Source organism: Hyperolius riggenbachi, chromosome 1, assembly GCF_040937935.1.
Source record: "Hyperolius riggenbachi isolate aHypRig1 chromosome 1, aHypRig1.pri, whole genome shotgun sequence".
Classification (NCBI taxonomy): domain Eukaryota; kingdom Metazoa; phylum Chordata; class Amphibia; order Anura; family Hyperoliidae; genus Hyperolius; species Hyperolius riggenbachi.
The window spans coordinates 41,247,798-41,266,663 of NC_090646.1; the positions used below are offsets into that span (position 1 = coordinate 41,247,798).

The window sequence follows — 18,866 nt, forward strand, 5'->3', positions numbered from 1 at the left end:
TTCTGTCGAAAAGATGAAAAATAAAGGAGAAAAGTGAATTGCATAATGGCCAATGAGTGAAGACTTTGCCTCATTATCTTTCTGCACAGACATTGTAGGGAGTAGAGAGGCTCTGACATTCTTATTTCTCTTACTGGAGCTTCCAGGTTACCACAAAATCTTCAGTATAAAACATGAGTGTAGGTCAGGCTCTCACCTCATTGCTGTGTTTCCACACTATGGCGCTGGCGTTAATATTCATTTGTTGACCTTCAGGGGCCCAGGGGGTGAAGTTTCCCACTACTTTGAAAGCCAACGTCTTGTTATCTCTGAATACCAAATTCGTTATTCCGTAGTAATTAACAAATTCTCCATATTCATCAAAGTACGGCACAGACTCATTTAAAATAAGTGGATGTGTAATTTGTTTTAGAAAGTGATGAAGCTTGAAAGGAAAAGGACAATGGGCTGTGAGGAGGGAAATACAGCGAGTAAAAACACCTCTGATATACTGTAGCTCAACAATTCTCAGCCTCTATCTCTTTAGTCTTGTTCACACATTGGCACTGATATTATGGGGCGAATTCAGTAAGCTGCCTAAAGCAGAATGATAGTCTTAAGGTTTTAATGCAGCATGAGAAGAACAGAATGCAACACATTACATACAATACATTAAACACTACTTTTCATGCTTAAAGAGACTCTGTAATGAAAAAAAATGCCCCTGGAGGGTACTCACCTTGGTAGGGGGAAGCCTCTGGATCAGTGGCGTAGCTAAGGAGCTGTGGGCCCCGATGCAAGTTTTACAGTGGGGCCCCCCCCAAGCACTCTATACATAACAATTGATACGGTGCACCAAAATCTGCCAATTGCAGCTACAGTGTCAGTGGTGCAAGAAGGGGATGGGGAACAGTTTGTTAATGATTACCACTATTCAAAGTATCTATAGAAGTGTTTATTATGAGCACAGGACCAATAGAGAGCTAATACTGTAGTTGAGGGAGGGTCCTTCGGGGCCCCTCTGGCCCAAGGGCCCCGATGCGGTCGCTACCTCTGCAACCCCTATTGCTACGCCCCTGCTCTGGATCCTATTGAGGCTTCCCCCATCCTCCTGTGTCCCACGGCAGTCTCACTGCAGCCCATGGAATGCACTGCTGACAATTAGCCAGGCTGTACAATATTTACCTTTTCTGGTTCTACCAGGGGTGCTGTTGCAGCTCTCCTCTCGGAAATGGGCAAAAATAGCTGAACTCTGTCTGGTCGGCTCTACTGCGCATACGCAGGAGACTTGCGCCTGCACGGTAGTGAGGACCAGGCAGAGATTGGCTATTTCAGCCTATTTCCAAGTGGAGAACCACTACTGTGCCTGCGCTGGAGACAGGAAGATAAATATTTACATGCCTGCTGTTCGGAGAGGCACAGAGAGACCACCGGAGGACACAGGAGGACGGGGGAAGCCTCGATAGGATCCAGAGGCTCGGTAGGAACCCCCTACTGAGGTGAGTACCCCCCCCCCCGGGCATTTTTTAACTACTTTCGGACCGAGTGAGTGCGAATCTACGTCGGGCAGGGGGGCGCTGCGGTCCTGACAGGACGTAAACTCTACGTCCCATTGACCGCGCGCCCCCGCCCATCTCCGCCGCTGTCCCCGCTCTACCCCAGCCGCTCGTTGCTGCCCTGCCGCCTCTATGACGGCAGAGCACTGTGAGCCGGGCAGGAGCCGTTTTCATTGGCTCCTGGCCCTGTCATTCATGTAAGCCGCTCTCATTGGCTTACATGAAGTGACAGGGTCAGGAGCCAATGCAAGCGGCTCCTGACCGGCGCACAGCGCTCTGCCATCATACCGACGGCAGAGAGAGCAGCCTGCGGCAGAAACAGAGCGGCGTGTTCGTCGGGAGCGGCGGATCATTGCGGCGATTCGTCGGGAAGCGGCGATTTACAGGACCAGCACCCTCTGGTCCTTAAGGGGGCAGAGGGTGCTGGTCCAGAAAGGGTTACGTTGAAAATTCTCTTTAAGACTTTATGCCCACAATTCTGCTTAACACATCTTGCATCATACATCCCAATATAGCATGAAAATGTCACCAGCAGTTTGCCTTTTGTTGTAATGTGCATCTAAATCTGTATCTGTCTTTATTAACATTTATTGCAGATTGTTAATTGCTAGAGTATGTTGTGTGTTGGTTGCAGCTTTACCACACAACTGACCGGGAATAACAAGACATAGAACGTAAAGAGGATCTGTATGTGAAAAACAAAACAAGAGGGGGAAGTCTCCGGATCCTAACAAGGCTTCCCCCGTCCTCCTCCATCCCTCCGTTAGCCTGCCCAAGTCCCCCGAAATGCAGCAATGTAAATATTTACCTTCCACGATCCTGTGTAGGCTCACTAGCCACTCTTCCTTCGGTTAAGGAGGAAATAGCTGAACACATTGATCTGCTCTACTGCGCAGATGCGAGTCCTTTTGCGCCTGCACAGTAGAGTGGATATGATCAGGCTCCACTATTTCCATCTAGCCCAAACCAAGAACCACTACTGCGCCTGCACTGGATCTCGGCAAGGTAAATATATCAAGCCTTGCAAGGCTGGTCGGGGGAGGATTGTGGGAGGATGCGAGGAAGCCAGCGCTGGATTCCCTGCAGTTACAGGGATGGGGGGAGCCTTATTGGGACCCTGAGGCCAGTGGTGCTCAGATGTGCCCGATCACGGATCCAGTTAATTCCGATCTCAGCAGTATCGGATTCTGGATAAGCCATGATCGTGATTCCGACTTGACTCAGAATTCCAATTTCGACTTGGATTTCGGTCGTGATTTAACCACTTGAGGACCGTGGGCTTTACCCCCCTTAAGGACCAGGCACTTTTTTTCCATTCAGACCACTGCAGCTTTCACAGTTTATTGCTCCCTCATACAACCTACCACCTAAATGAGTTTTGGCTCCTTTTCTAGTCACTAATAAAGCTTTCTTTTGGTGCTATTTGATTGCTGCTGCGAATTTTACTTTTTATTATATTCATCAAAAAAGACATGAATTTTGGCAAAAAAATGATTTTTTTTACTTTCTGTGCTGACATTTTTCAAATAAAGTAAAATTTCTGTATACATGCAGCGTGAAAAATGTGGACAAACATGTTTTTGATAAGAAAAAAACATTCAGCCTATATTTATTGGTTTGGGTAACAGGTATAGCGTTTACAAACTATGGTGCAAAAAGTGAATTTTCCCATTTTCCAGCATCTCTGCCTTTTCTGACCACCTGACATGTTTCAAGAGGGGCTAGAATTCCAGAATAGTATAAATACCCCCCAAATGACCCTATTTTGGAAAGAAGACATCCCAAAGTATTCACTGAGAGGCATAGTGAGTTCTTAGAAGATATTATTTTTTGTCACAAGTATGCAGAAAATGACACTTTGTGACCAAAAAAAAAAAAAAAGTTTCCATTTCTTCTAACTTGCGACAAAAAAAATGAAATCTGCCACGGACTCACTATGCTCCTCTCTGAATACCTTGAAGTGTCTACTTTCCGAAACGGGGTCATTTGTGGGGTGTGTTTACTGTCCTGACATTTTGGGGGTGCTAAATTGTAAGCACCCCTGTAAAGCCTAAAGGTGCTCATTGGACTTTGGGCCCCTTAGCGCAGTTAGGCTGCAAAAAAGTGCCACACATGTGGTATTGCCGTACTCAGGAGAAGTAGTATAATGTGTTTTGGGGTGTATTTTTACACATACCCATGCTGGGTGGGAGAAATATCTCTGTAAATGACAATTGTTTGATTTGATTTTACACACAATTTTCCATTTACAGAGATATTTCTCCCAATCAGCATGGGTATGTGTAAAAATACACCCCAAAAAAACATATTATACTACTTCTCCTGAGTACAGCGATACCACATGTGTGGCACTTTTTTGCACCCTAACTGCGCTAAGGGGCCCAAAGTCCAATGAGTACCTTTAGGATTTCACAGGTCATTTTTGTTTCAAGACTACTCCTCACTGTTTAGGGCCCCTAAAATGCCAGGGCAGTATAGGAACCCCACTAATGACCCCATTTTAGAAAGAAGACACCCCAAGGTATTCCGTTAGGAGTATGGCGAGTTCATAGAAGATTTTATTTTTTGTCGCAAGTTAGCGGAAATTGATTTTAATTGGTTTTTTTCACAAAGTGTCATTTTCCGCTAATTTGTGACAAAAAATAAAATCTTCTATGAACTCACCATACTCCTAACGGAATACCTTTGGGTGTCTTCTCTCTAGAATGGGGTCATTTGTGGGGTTCCTATACTGCCCTGGCATTTTAGGGGCCCTAAACCGTGAGGAGTAGTCTTGAAACCAAATGTCGCAAAATGACTTGTGAAATCCTAAAGGTACTCATTAAACTTTGGGCCCCTTAGTGCACTTGGGATGTAAAAAAGTGCCACACATGTGGTACCGCTGTACTCAGGAGAAGTAGTATAATGTGTTTTGGGGTGTATTTTTACACATACCCATGCTGGGTGGGAGAAATATCTCTATAAATGACAATTGTTTGATTTTTTTTACACACAATTGTCCATTTAGAGAGAGATTTCTCCCACTCAGCATGGGTATGTGTAAAAATACACCCCAAAACACATTATACTACTTCTCCTGAGTACGGTGATACCATATGTGTGGCACTTTTTTGCACCCTAACTGCGCTAAGGGGCCCAAAGTCCAATGAGTACCTTTAGGATTTCACAGGTCATTTTTTGTTTCAAGACTACTCCTCACGGTTTAGGGCCCCTAAAATGCCAGGGCAGTATAGGAACCCCACTAATGACCCCATTTTAGAAAGAAGACACCCCAAGGTATTCCGTTAGGAGTATGGTGAGTTCATAGAAGATTTTATTTTTTTGTCGCAAGTTAGCGGAAATTGATTTTAATTGTTTTTTTCACAAAGTGTCATTTTCCGCTAACTTGTGACAAAAAATTAAATCTTCTATGAACTCACCATACTCCTAAAGGAATACCTTTGGGTGTCTTCTTTCTAGAATGGGTCATTTGTGGGGTTCCTATACTGCCCTGGCATTTTAGGGGCCCTAAACCGTGAGGAGTAGTCTTGAAACCAAATGTCGCAAAATGACCTGTGAAATCCTAAAAGTACTCATTGGACTTTGGGCCCCTTAGCGTACTTAGGGTATAAAAAAGTGCCACACATGTGGTACCGCCGTACTCAAGAGAAGTAGTATAATGTGTTTTGGGGTGTATTTTTACACATACCCATGCTGGGTGGGAGAACTATCTCTGTAAATGACAATTGTTTGATTTTTTTTACACACAATTGTCCATTTACAGAGAGATTTCTCCCACCCAGCATGGGTATGTGTAAAAATACACCCCAAAACACATTATACTACTTTTCCTGAGTACGGCGGTACCACATGTGTGACACTTTTTTGCAGCCTAGGTGCGCTAAGGGGCCCAACGTCCTATTCACAGGTCATTTTGAGGCATTTGTTTTCTAGACTACTCCTCACGGTTTAGGGCCCCTAAAATGCCAGGGCAGTATAGGAACCCCACAAGTGACCCCATTTTAGAAAGAAGACACCCCAAGGTATTCCGTTAGGTGTATGGAGAGTTCATAGAAGATTTTATTTTTTGTCACAAGTTAGTGAAAAATGACACAAAAAAAAACAATAAAAATCAATTTCTGCTAAATTTTGACAAAAAAATAAAATCTTCTATGAACTTGTCATACACCTAACAGAATACCTTGGGGTGTCTTTTTTTCTAAAATAGGGTCACTTGTGGGGTTCCTTTACCGCCCTGGCATTTTAGGGGCCCAAAACCGTGAGTAGTCTGGAAACCAAATGTCTCAAAATGACTGTTCAGGGGTATAAGCATCTGCAAATTTTGATGACAGGTGGTCTATGAGGGGGGCGGATTTTGTGGAACCGGTCATAAGCAGGGTGGCCTTTTAGATGACAGGTTGTATTGGGCCTGATCTGATGGATAGGAGTGCTAGGGGGGTGACAGGAGGTGATTGATGGGTGTCTCAGGGGGTGGTTAGAGGGGAAAATAGATGCAATCAATGCACTGGGGAGATGATCGGAAGGGGGTCTGAGGGGGATCTGAGGGTTTGGCCGAGTGATCAGGAGCCCACACGGGGCAAATTAGGGCCTGATCTGATGGGTAGGTGTGCTAGGGGGTGACAGGAGGTGATTGATGGGTGTCTCAAGGTGTGATTAGAGGGGGGAATAGATGCAAGCAATGCACTGGCGAGGTGATCAGGGCTGGTGTCTGAGGGCGTTCTGAGGGTGTGGGCGGGTGATTGAGTGCCCTAGGGGCAGATAGGGGTCTAATCTGATAGGTAGCAGTGACAGGGGGTGATTGATGGGTAATTAGTGGGTGTTTAGGGTAGAGAACAGATGTAAACACTGCACTTGGGAGGTGATCTGACGTCGGATCTGTGGGCGATCTATTGGTGTGGGTGGGTGATCAGATTGCCCGCAAGGGGCAGGTTAGGGGCTGATTGATGGGTGGCAGTGACAGGGGGTGATTGATGGGTGGCAGTGACAGGGGGTGATTGATGGGTGATTGACAGGTGATTGACAGGTGATCAGTGGGTTATTACAGGGAAGAACAGATGTAAATATTGCACTGGTGGATTGATAAGGGGGGGTCTGAGGGCAATCTGAGCGTGTAGGCAGGTGATTGGGTGCCCGCAAGGGGCAGATTAGGGTCTGATCTGATAGGTAACAGTGACAGGTGGTGATAGGGGGTGATTGATGGGTAATTAGTGGGTGTTTAGGTTAGAGAACAGATGTAAACACTGCACTTGGGAGGTGATCGGACATCGGATCTGCGGGCGATCTATTGGTGTGGGTGGGTGATCAGATTGCCCGCAAGGGGCAGGTTAGGGGCTGATTGATGGGTGGCAGTGACAGGGGGTGATTGATGGGTGGCAGTGACAGGGGGTTACAGCGTGAGGTGGGCGGAGCCAGTCCCCGGCGGCCGATCGCGTCACGGATGACGTGATCGCGCCGCCCATGCCCGTACAAGGACCGCCGCCTCTGTGGGTGAGCTGGTCCTTGCGGGGTCCACTTCCCGGCCGCCTCTGTGCGTTGGGCGGTCTGGAAGTGGTTAAGCTTGTGTCCTTAACAGTGCAAGAATGGCAGCAGTTGAATATTCCCCTTGAAAAGCAATAATTGAATTTGGATTGGCTTTTGTAGGCTCCACCCTCTTTTATAAATATTAATCCCAGTCACCCAGTGACCAACTGTGCAAAGTTTGAGAACCCTACCACTAACAGTGTAAGAATGGCTGCAGTTTACATTTTCCCAGTGAAATTTGTATTTGTCTCCACCCACTGATGACCCAGCATTGCCTGCATATGTATTTGGCTGGTGTTGTCCACTTTTTGTAACAGTAACAGACAATTACTTAATTACTTGTGAGCTTTGCAGTCTTTGGCTTCAATATTTTGCATTGAAATACAACAAATCTGATGGGCTGTTTGTGTCTCCACCCCTTTTCTGAATTTGAACCCCAGTCACTAAATAAATAACTGTAACCCAGTTTGGGGCTTGTGCCATTAACAGTGCAAAAATGGCAGTAATGAAATATTTCCCTTGAAAATCAATAGATGAATTTTGATTGGCTTTTGTAGGCTCCATCCACATTTATGAATAATAGCTGATGAATCGGCGTTACCCGGGTATGTATTTGGCTGGTGTTAGATCCGGACACTTTTTCTAACCCTAACACACAAATACTCAATGACCAAGTTTGTGAGCTTTGGGGTCTTTGTCATCAATAATTTATATATTCCCATTGAAATTAAACAAACCAGATTGGCTGTTTGTGGCTCTGCCCCTCTCCGGCATTTGAACCCCAGTCACCCAATGACCAACTGTAGCAGGGTTGAGGCATCTGTTATTAACAGAGCAAAAATGGAAGCAATTTAAATATTCCCCTTGAAAATCAACAGGTGAATTTTGATTGGCTATTATAGGCTCCACCCACTTCCCATAATATTAATCTCAGTCACCCAGTGACCATCTGGGAAAAGTTTGAGAACCCTGCCATTAACAGTGTAAGAAGGGCCGCAGTTTATATTTTCCTAGTGAAATTTGTTTTGGCTCCACCCACTTTTTGTAACCTTGACACACATTCACTCAATGACCAAGTTTGTGAGCTCTGGGGTCCTTGGCATCAATAATTTGTAATTTGCCAGTGAGATGAAACAAATCTGTTTGGCTGTTTGTAGCTCCACCCCTTTTCTGAATTTGAACCCTAGTCACCCAATGACCAACTGTACCAGGTTTGAGGCTTGTGCCATTAACAGTGCAAGAATGGCAGCAATTTAAATATTCCCTTTGAAAATCAAAAGGTGAATTTTGATTTTCTTTTTAGGCTCCACCCACTTTTCTGAATATTAATCCCAGTCACCCAGTTACCAAGTTTTAAGCTTTTGGGTTTCTGCCATCAAAATTGTGTGAATGGAAGCAGTTAATCCAGTAAAGTAATCTGAGTGGCTGTTTGTGGCTCCACCCCTTTAGTGGATTTGAACCCCAGCCACTTCATGACTGAATGTAGCTGGTTTGAGGCTTCTGCCATTATTAGTGTAAGAGTGGCAGCAGTTTCAATATTTCCATTAAAAATCAATAGGTGAATTTTGATTGGCTGTTGTAGATTCCACCCACTTTCCTGAATATTAATCCCAGTCATCCATTGACCAACTGTGTCATGTTTGAGAACCCTGCCAATAACAGAATGGCTGAAATCAATCTAACAAATCGGATTAACTGTTTGTGGCTCCGCCCCCTTTAGTGAATTTGGACTCCAGTCACCTATCAGGTAAGAGGCCTCTGCCATTAAGAGTGTAAGAATGGTAGCAATGTAAATATTCCCCTTGAAAATCAATAGGTGAAATTTGATTGGCTGTTGTTGGCTCCACCCACATTTCTGAATATTAATCCCAGTCACTCAGTGGCCCACTGTGTCAAGTTTGGGAACCCTGCCATTAACAGTGCAAGAATGGCTGCAGTTTATATTTTCCCCTGGAATGAAATGTAGTTGTTGGCTCCGCCCACTTTTTCTAACCTTAACGTACAGTCACTCAATGACCAAGTTTATGAGCTTTGGGCTTTTGGTATCAATAATTTGTATATTCCCATTGAAATTAAACAAATCTGATTGGCTGTTTGTGGCTCCGCCCCCTTTACGAATTTGAACCCCAGTCACCCAGTGACTAACAGTACCAGGTTTGAAGCATCTGCTTTTAACAGTGTAAGAATGGCAGCAATGTAAATATTCCCATTGAAAATCAATAGGTGAATTTTAATTGGCTGTTGTAGGCTCCACCCACTCTCTTGAATATTCATCCCATTCACCCAGTGACCAACTGTGCAAAGTTTGAGAACCCTGCCAGTAACAGAGTAAGAATGGCTGCAGTTTATATTTTCCTAGTGAACTTTATTTTTGGCTCCGGCCACTTTTTGTAACCTTGACACACAGTCGCTCAATGACCAAGTTTGTGAACTTTCAGGTTCCCGGCATCAAATATGTGTGAATGGAAGCAGTTTATCCACCAAGAAAGTCTGATTGGCTGTTTGTGGCCCCGCCCCTTAAGTGAATTTGGACCCCAGTCACCCAATGACCGACTGTAGCAAGTTTGAAGCCTCTGGCATTAACAGTGTAAGAATGGCAGCAGTTTTAATGTTCACCTTGAAAATCAATAGGTGACTTTTGATTGGCTGTTGTAGGCTCCACCCACTTTCCTGAATATTATTCCCAGTCACCCAGTGACCAAGTTTAGCAAGTTTGAAAACCCTACCATTAACAGTGTAAGAATGGCTGCAGTTTACATTTTTCCATTTAAAATGAATGTCTGAAATTTCATTGGCTGTTTTATGCTCTGCCCACTTTTCCTGGATTTGTAACCTCGGTCACCAAGTGACCAACTGTGTCAAGTGTGGGGACTCTGGCTTGATTACTGTGAGAATGGCAGCCTTTTACATTTTTTCCATTGACTCTGAAATCTGATTTACTGTTTGTAGCTCAGCCCACGTGTGCAGGGGGGCCGCGAGACCCCCAGAACATATCATCCCAGGTAAGGGATCTGCATACCAAGTTTCGTTCAAATCGGTCAAGCCGTCTTTGAGTGATCACGACACACACACACACACACATACACACACACACGATTGTATATATATAGATAGAGTAAGTGCCTCGACCTTCAAGCAAGAAGAAGAAGAAGTAGCACCCTGCCCCCAGGGCCGTGCCTCAACCTTCAAGCCAGAAGAAGAAGTACTTTCCATGATAAAATGTATGTGTGCTCAAACACCAAGTTTAACCCTAGCAAGTCTGGCTTTGCAAATCTGGCCTAATTGGCAATTCATGAGGCAATGCTCATACAAATATGCATTTGCTTTCGCATGCCAAACTATGCAGGGTCAAAAAACCAATACTGCAAAGCAGTCGCCCTGCGGGAATTAGTTCATGCTACATCAGCACTATCCAGGAGCACTACGGGGAGGCTTCCCAATGCCCCCATAAAACTGGGGGGGGGGGGGGCGCAGGGCCCCAAGCTCTCTCACAGCATGGGGACCAAAGCGGCACCCTGGAGGGGGAGGCCAGCGACCCCCCCAAGCGTGGCCAGCTCCGGGGAGAGCCGTCCGCACCCACTTCCCAATATTAAAAACAGGCACTTATCTTAACCTCCATTACATTCTGCTATATGCACATTAATTTTCTCATGGAAAGCATTTTTTGCAGTTTGTATCCATTGGAGGCAGGTGGTGGATGGCTTGCTCCTGTGGTGTGAGCCCTGGAGTGAGTTGTCTGCGCCTGTCCTCCCCCCTCCCTCTAGAGTGTTGTATGTGAGCCAGCCCTGAGCCCTAACGCTTGGGGTGACCCATGCTTCACTCCTTTCTCATGTGGTGCCCCCAAGTTAATGCGCATGTAGCAGAACGCAATGGACATTAAGGTAAGTTTTTTCTCATGGAAAGCCTTCTTCTTCTTCTTGCTTCAAGGTTGAGGCACGTGCTCTATTAGATAGAGAGATAGGGGCCTGATTCACAAAGCGGTGCTAACAGTTAGCACGCTGGTGAAAAGCCCTTTATCACGCCTAAACTCAGTTTAGGCATGATAAGTTTAGGTGTGATAAGTTTAGGTGTGATAAGTTTAGGCGTGATACGTTTAAGCACCAACTGGTTTAGCACCGCAGTGCACAGCTGATCAAAAGTTTTGCACTAGCAAAGTCTGGTACACTTCGCATAGAGTTTAATGGTGCTGCTTTACGTGTGGGACTTTGCGCGCGATCTAAACTTATCATGCCTAAACTTATCACGCCTAAACTGGCTTTTCACCAGCGTGGTGCAAAGGTTATCACGCCTAAAGTCTCTAACTGGGTTAGCACCGCTTTGTGAATCGAGCCCATAGAGAGATAGATAGAGAGATAGATAGACAGATAGATAGATAGATAGATAGATAGATAGATAGATAGAAGATGGCCGCCGCTTTATATGTCTTTCATGGAAACGTTTCCTTCAATGTTATACCAATTCCTGCGTCATGTAACTGTTTGTTTCTATCGGTCGCATACTTCTGGAAAAATGTCATTGAGGAAACTGTTGCTCTCGAACTTCGCAACATGGCTGTGAACTATGTTTACTAACATTGGGATTACTTCGGCGATGTGCTGTCCGTTGTTCTTAGCCACGGAAACATAATCATACAGTCTGCGCAACACTATGCTGACTACATGAGCACTTCTGGTGTTTATGGTGGGGAGGCAGAAATTGTCGCTATGTCCCAAATACTTCCTGCAACTATCACCATTCACTTCAGAGAAAGTCCTCATGCCTCTCCTCGAGTTTACAATCTCGGCCAACGTCTCTCCATCTCCCTGCTCTTTAGCAGCCCGTTGGATCATGGCCACTATGAAGTTATCTTGCCTCTTACAATCACACGTGATGACGTTCTGCTGCCATCTACAACATGTTGACAACATCGACACTGAACAACCACATTCCACACAGGACTTTCAATGCACTATGGCCTTGATTCACTAACCGGCACTAAGCTGGTTAGTGTGCCTCATCACTTAGTGGGCACAAACTACAGCGCTAACCTTTTCTGAGGTTAGTGTGTCTTATCTGAGGTTAGTGTGCCTTATCTGAGTTAGTGTGCCTTATCTGAGGTTAGTGTGCCTTATCTGAACTTAGTGCCCCTTAAGTAGCTTTGTGCACACTAAAAGATGCACAAAGCTACATCTTGCACTGCACCGCGCACAGCGTAATGCGTCGATATTTGCGCGGGGTGCAACGATAACGTTGCACCCGCTATACTGTATATGATGCGACCATAAGGTTGCATAAAATGCGACGATAACGGTGCACTGATGCGCCGTTTAGGTCGCATCCTATGCGACCTTAAGATCGCATCATGTACAGTATAGCGGGTGCGATGTTATTGTGCAGTGCGTGATGTAGCTTTGTGCATCTTTTAGTGTGCACAAAGCTACTTAAGCGGCACTAAGTTCAGATAAGGCACACTAACCTCAGATAAGGCACACAAACTCAGATAAGGCACACGAACTCAGATAAGGCACACTAACTCAGATAAGGCACACTAATCTCAGATAAGGCACACTAATCTCAGATAAGGCACACAAACTCAGATAAGGCACACTAACTCAGATAAGGCACACTAACTCAGATAAGGCACACTAACTCAGATAAGGCACACTAGCATCAGATATGGCACACTAACCTCAGATATGGCACACTAACTCAGATAAGGCACACTAACTCAGATAAGGCACACTAATCTCAGATAAGGCACACTAATCTCAGATAAGGCACACAAACTCAGATAAGGCACACTAACTCAGATAAGGCACACTAACTCAGATAAGGCACACTGGCATCAGATAAGGCACACTAATCTCAGATAAGGCACACTAACCTCAGATAAGGCACACTAACCTCAGATAAGGCACACTAACTCAGATAAGGCACACTAGCATCAGATATGGCACACTAACCTCAGATATGGCACACTAACTCAGATAAGGCACACTAACTCAGATAAGGCACACTAATCTCAGATAAGGCACACTAATCTCAGATAAGGCACACAAGCTCAGATAAGGCACACTAACTCAGATACGGCACACTAACTCAGATAAGGCACACTAACTCAGATAAGGCACACTAGCATCAGATATGGCACACTAATCTCAGATAAGGCACACTAACCTCAGATAAGGCACACTAACTCAGATAAGGCACACTAACTCAGATAAGGCATGCTAGCATTAGATAAGGCACACTAATCTCAGATAAGGCACACTAACCTCAGATAAGGCACACTAACTCAGATAAGGCACACTAACTCAGATAAGGCACACTAACTCAGATAAGGCACACTATCATCAGATATGGCACACTAACCTCAGATATGGCACACTAACTCAGATAAGACACACTAACTCAGATAAGGCACACTAATCTCAGATAAGGCACACTAATCTCAGATAAGGCACACGAACTCAGATAAGGCACACTAACTCAGATAAGGCACACTAACTCAGATAAGGCACACTAACTCAGATAAGGCACACTAGCATCAGATATGGCACACGGAAGCAGTAGATTTGGGCGCATGAGACAAGTGGACAAAAAGGGCGCCCCATTCACTTTCATTATAAATATCGTTTAATGGGCGCTGAACGGGGAAAATAAGGTGCCGGAGATTTTTAAGGATTTATAACGGCGCCCGGAGATTTTTAAGGATTTATAACTATGTTTGTGATGATTTAAGTTTACAAAATGAGCCCGTGACGAATAACGTTTATGAAGATAATAAATCACTATTTCTAAAACATTTCTAACACATTATTATCCACCCAAAAAAATAATTTACATTTTTTTTCTTTACATTCTTTATTTATTCATGTCTGTAAAACATTATTATCCATAGGGGGTTTTAGGTTTAGGCACCAACAGGGGGGTCTTAGGTTTAGGCACCTACAGGGGGGTCTTAGGTTTAGGCACTAACAGGGGGGTCTTAGGTTTAGGCACCAACAGGGGGGTCTTAGGGTTAGGCACCTACAGGGGGGTCTTAGGGTTAGGCACCTACAGGGGGGTCTTAGGTTTAGGCACTAACAGGGGGGTCTTAGGTTTAGGCACTAACAGGGGGGTCTTAGGGTTAGGCACCAACAGGGGGGTCTTAGGGTTAGGCACCAACAGGGGGGTCTTAGGGTTAGGCACCAACAGGGGGGTCTTAGGTTTAGGCACCAACAGGGGGTCTAGGGGTTAGGGATAGGTACAGGGAGGGTTTTTAATAAACGAAAATATAAGTTTCACTTTACAAACAGGGAAGATTAACGTTTTAAGAATTGCCGATCTCATACACATTATTTAGTGATTTATACATTTTTAAATCACTATTTATAAACGAAATTCTACACAATAATTTCTATAAACGATATTTCCATTTATCGTTTATACCACGCGCCCTTTTTTCCCGACGCCCTTTTCGTACGTACGCATGGCACACTAATCTCAGATAAGGCACACTAACCTCAGATAAGGCACACTAACTCAGATAAGGCACACTAACTCAGATAAGGCACACTAGCATCAGATAAGGCACACTAATCTCAGATAAGGCACACTAACCTCAGATAAGGCACACTAACTCAGATAAGGCACACTAATCTCAGATAAGGCACAGTAATCTCAGATAAGGCACACAAACTCAGATAAGGCACACTCACTCAGATACGGCACACTAACTCAGATAAGGCACACTAACTCAGATAAGGCACACTAGCATCAGATATGGTACACTAATCTCAGATAAGGCACACTAACCTCAGATAAGGCACACTAACGCAGATAAGGCACACTAACTCAGATAAGGCATGCTAGCATTAGATAAGGCACACTAATCTCAGATAAGGCACACTAACCTCAGATAAGGCACACTAACTCAGATAAGGCACACTAACTCAGATAAGGCACACTAACTCAGATAAGGCACACTAGCATCAGATATGGCACACTAACCTCAGATATGGCACACTAACTCAGATAAGGCACACTAACTCAGATAAGGCACACTAACTCAGATAAGGCACACTAGCATCAGATATGGCACACTAACCTCAGATAAGGCACACTAACGCCGGTTAGTGAATCAAGCCCTATTTGTTCGAAAACCTTCCAATTGCAGAGATATCTCAAAGCACATTTAGAAACTCATTCCACTGAACACACACATGAATGCACCATTTGTTCGAAAACCTTCCGACAGCAGAGATATCTCAATGCACATTTCAAAACCCACTCCACTGAACAAACGCATAAATCACGTGATGAGACAATCTGCTGCCATCTATTGACAACGTCGGTACTGAACAAACACATTCCACACAGAACTTTCAATGCACCATTTGTTCGAAAATCTTCCGACTGCAGAGATATCTCAACGTACATTTAGAAACTTATTCCACTGAACAAACGTATAAATGCACCATTTGTTTCAAAACGTTCGGACAGCAGAGATATCTCAGCGCACATTTCAAAACCCGCTCCACTGAATGAATGATACAATGTGAACATTGCCACCAATGCTTCAAAACTACTCGCACTCTCAAGAACCACAAACTCATTCCAGTCACACCTTCTACTGCACATTCTGTAACAAACACTTCACGGCTCACGTGGATCTCCTCAACCATGTCAAAATACATACAACAAATATATTTGTATGCAACATTTGTGACAAACACTTTAACGCACGCACATCTCTTACCAAGCATGTCAAAACACATTCTGTGACTAAGTCCTTTCAGTGTGAACAGTGCAGTCAATGCTTTCAAACATAATTTCTTCTCAACAAACATACGAAAACACATTCCCAAAACACAATCTTTCAATTTGTACATTGCAAAACCTCTTACAAAAGCTCACATCTTCTCGCAAACCACATGCGCAGTCACCACATTCAACTTTCTGCTGCTTTCCAAGAAGATACCGCCATTCCCATCCAGGAACATAACATTGGCCTACCTACCGCACTATGTACTTCTTGCATCGCTCTTCATTGGCCATCAGAGGTCAACAAATTGGGACATTACACTAAGTGTTGTCATAATGTCAAGGTGTGTTTGCCATCCCTATTGCAACCTCCTGTTTTATTACAAGACCTCTTGACTGGCAAGAACCCGCTGTCCCAAAATTACTGTGATCATATCAGGAAATACAACTCTGCTTTAGCTTTTGCTTCAATGGGCGCCCACACCGCTCAACAACCTGGCCACGGACCGTATGTTTTCAGAATCCACAGTCAAATTTATCACCAAGTCTCTCCTTTATATACCAATCCTAACACGTCACCACAATACGGTCAGTTATATATCTTCGATTGCTGAGGCTACCACTCATTGTAACAGCACTTGCAAGCAGTGGTGCTCAGCAGAGCTCGAATATTCGAGTAGCTCGAATATTCGAGCTCTTTTCCAGCTATTCGAGCTCGGTATTCGAGCTCCGAATAGCTGGAGCTATTCGAATGGGCTATCCGAGTACACTCGAATAGCCCATTCACTATTCGAGCTATTCGAGCAACCCGGCGCTATTCGAGCTTGGTACCGAGCTCGAATAGCGTCATAGCCCAGATTGATGTCCTTAGAGCCAATCAGAGGGCTCCCAGGCCCTCTGACGGCAGCCAATCACAGAGGGGGACCCTGGCCAGCCCCTACCCTATAAATAGCGGCCGCCATGTTCCGTTTCTCCATGCTTGCCTGAGACTTGTACAGAGAGAGAGTTGCTCCTTTGTGCTTTGGCTTAGCAAGTGCTCTATTGTGATCATTTACCTAGCGTTTTTGCTCACCTACACCTGCCATATACACCTATATTGTTGTTAGTTAGATAGACATTGTATTTTAGTTAGTAGCTTGTGTGTTACATTAGAGACAGGCAGCTGCTGCAAGCTTACAGGTTTAGGCCTCAGGGGGGCCTTGCCTCTGTGGGCAGCTGTCCTCTGTTTATTTCTCTCATCTATACCAGTATTTCTGCTGTCCTTTACTAATAGTATTGTAGTTATACTGTACTAGGAGTAGGACACTCACTGACTGTCACTGTTTATAGGCTACTAGCTAGCTCCTGCGTGTGTGCACTCACTCACTGTCTGTGTGTACACACACTCTATTTCCTTCTGATTACTGATAGATTATTGTTAGTTAGTTGTACTTACTTACTACTTACTCTTACTGTACCCGTAGGGACACTCACTGTCACTGTTCATATAGGCTACTAGCTCCTGCGTGTGCGCACTGCACTCACTGTCTGAGTGTACACACACAACACACACTCTATTTCCTTCTGATCGCTGATTGATTATCGTAATTAGTTAGTTGTACTTACTGTTACTACTTACTCTTACTGTACTAGGAGTCTAGGACACTCGGTCACTGTCCATAGGCTACTAGCTCCTGCGTGCGTGCACTCACTGTCTGAGTGTACACACACCCACACTCCATTTCCTTCTGATCGCTGATTGATTATCGTAATTAGTTAGTTCTACTTACTGTTACTACTTACTCTTACTGTACTAGGAGTCTAGGACACTCAGTCACTGTGTTCATAGGCTACTAGCTCCTGCGTGCGGTCACTCACTGTCTGAGTGTACACACACCACCCACACTCTATTTCCTTCTGATCGCTGATTGATTATTGTAATTAGTTAGTTCTACTTACTGTTACTACTTACTCTTACTGTACTAGGAGTCTAGGACACTCAGTCACTGTGTTCATAGGCTACTAGCTCCTGCGTGCGTGCACTCACTGTCTGAGTGTACACACACCCACACTCCATTTCCTTCTGATCGCTGATTGATTATTGTAATTAGTTAGTTCTACTTACTGTTACTACTTACTCTTACTGTACTAGGAGTCTAGGACACTCAGTCACTGTGTTCATAGGCTACTAGCTCCTGCGTGCGTGCACTCACTGTCTGAGTGTACACACACCCACACTCCATTTCCTTCTGATCGCTGATTGATTATTGTAATTAGTTAGTTCTACTTACTGTTACTAGTTACTCTTACTGTACTAGGAGTCTAGGACACTCAGTCACTGTCCATAGGCTACTAGCTCCTGCGTGCGGTCACTCACTGTCTGAGTGTACACACACCCACACTCTATTTCCTTCTGATCGCTGATTGATTATTGTAATTAGTTAGTTCTACTTACTGTTACTACTTACTCTTACTGTACTAGGAGTCTAGGACACTCAGTCACTGTGTTGATAGGCTACTAGCTCCTGCGTGCGTGCACTCACTGTCTGAGTGTACACACACCCACACTCCATTTCCTTCTGATCGCTGATTGATTATTGTAATTAGTTAGTTCTTCTTACTGTTACTACTTACTCTTACTGTACTAGGAGTCTAGGACACTCAGTCACTGTGTTCATAGGCTACTAGCTCCTGCGTGCGTGCACTCACTGTCTGAGTGTACACACACCCACACTCCATTTCCTTCTGATCGCTGATTGATTATTGTAATTAGTTAGTTCTACTTACTGTTACTAGTTACTCTTACTGTACTAGGAGTCTAGGACACTCAGTCACTGTCCATAGGCTACTAGCTCCTGCGTGCGGTCACTCACTGTCTGAGTGTACACACACCCACACTCCATTTCCTTCTGATCGCTGATTGATTATTGTAATTAGTTAGTTCTACTTACTGTTACTACTTACTCTTACTGTACTAGGAGTCTAGGACACTCAGTCACTGTGTTCATAGGCTACTAGCTCCTGCGTGCGTGCACTCACTGTCTGAGTGTACACACACCCACACTCCATTTCCTTCTGATCGCTGATTGATTATTGTAATTAGTTAGT

At 44.5% G+C, this 18,866-nt stretch overlaps 1 protein-coding gene across 1 annotated transcript in view; it reads right to left on the bottom strand.

The window, feature by feature from the left end:
• Positions 1 to 16,073, bottom strand: part of LOC137547251 (vomeronasal type-2 receptor 26-like) — a 29,199-nt gene extending 13,126 nt beyond the window's left edge. The window contains exons 1-3 of the mRNA XM_068270671.1: positions 16,036 to 16,073; positions 11,639 to 11,942; positions 197 to 424 (exon numbers count right to left, since the gene is read on the bottom strand). Coding sequence (XP_068126772.1) covers positions 197 to 424; positions 11,639 to 11,942; positions 16,036 to 16,073 — 570 coding nt within the window. The remainder of the gene's footprint in view (positions 1 to 196; positions 425 to 11,638; positions 11,943 to 16,035) is intronic.
• Between the last annotated feature and the right edge of the window lie 2,793 nt (positions 16,074 to 18,866).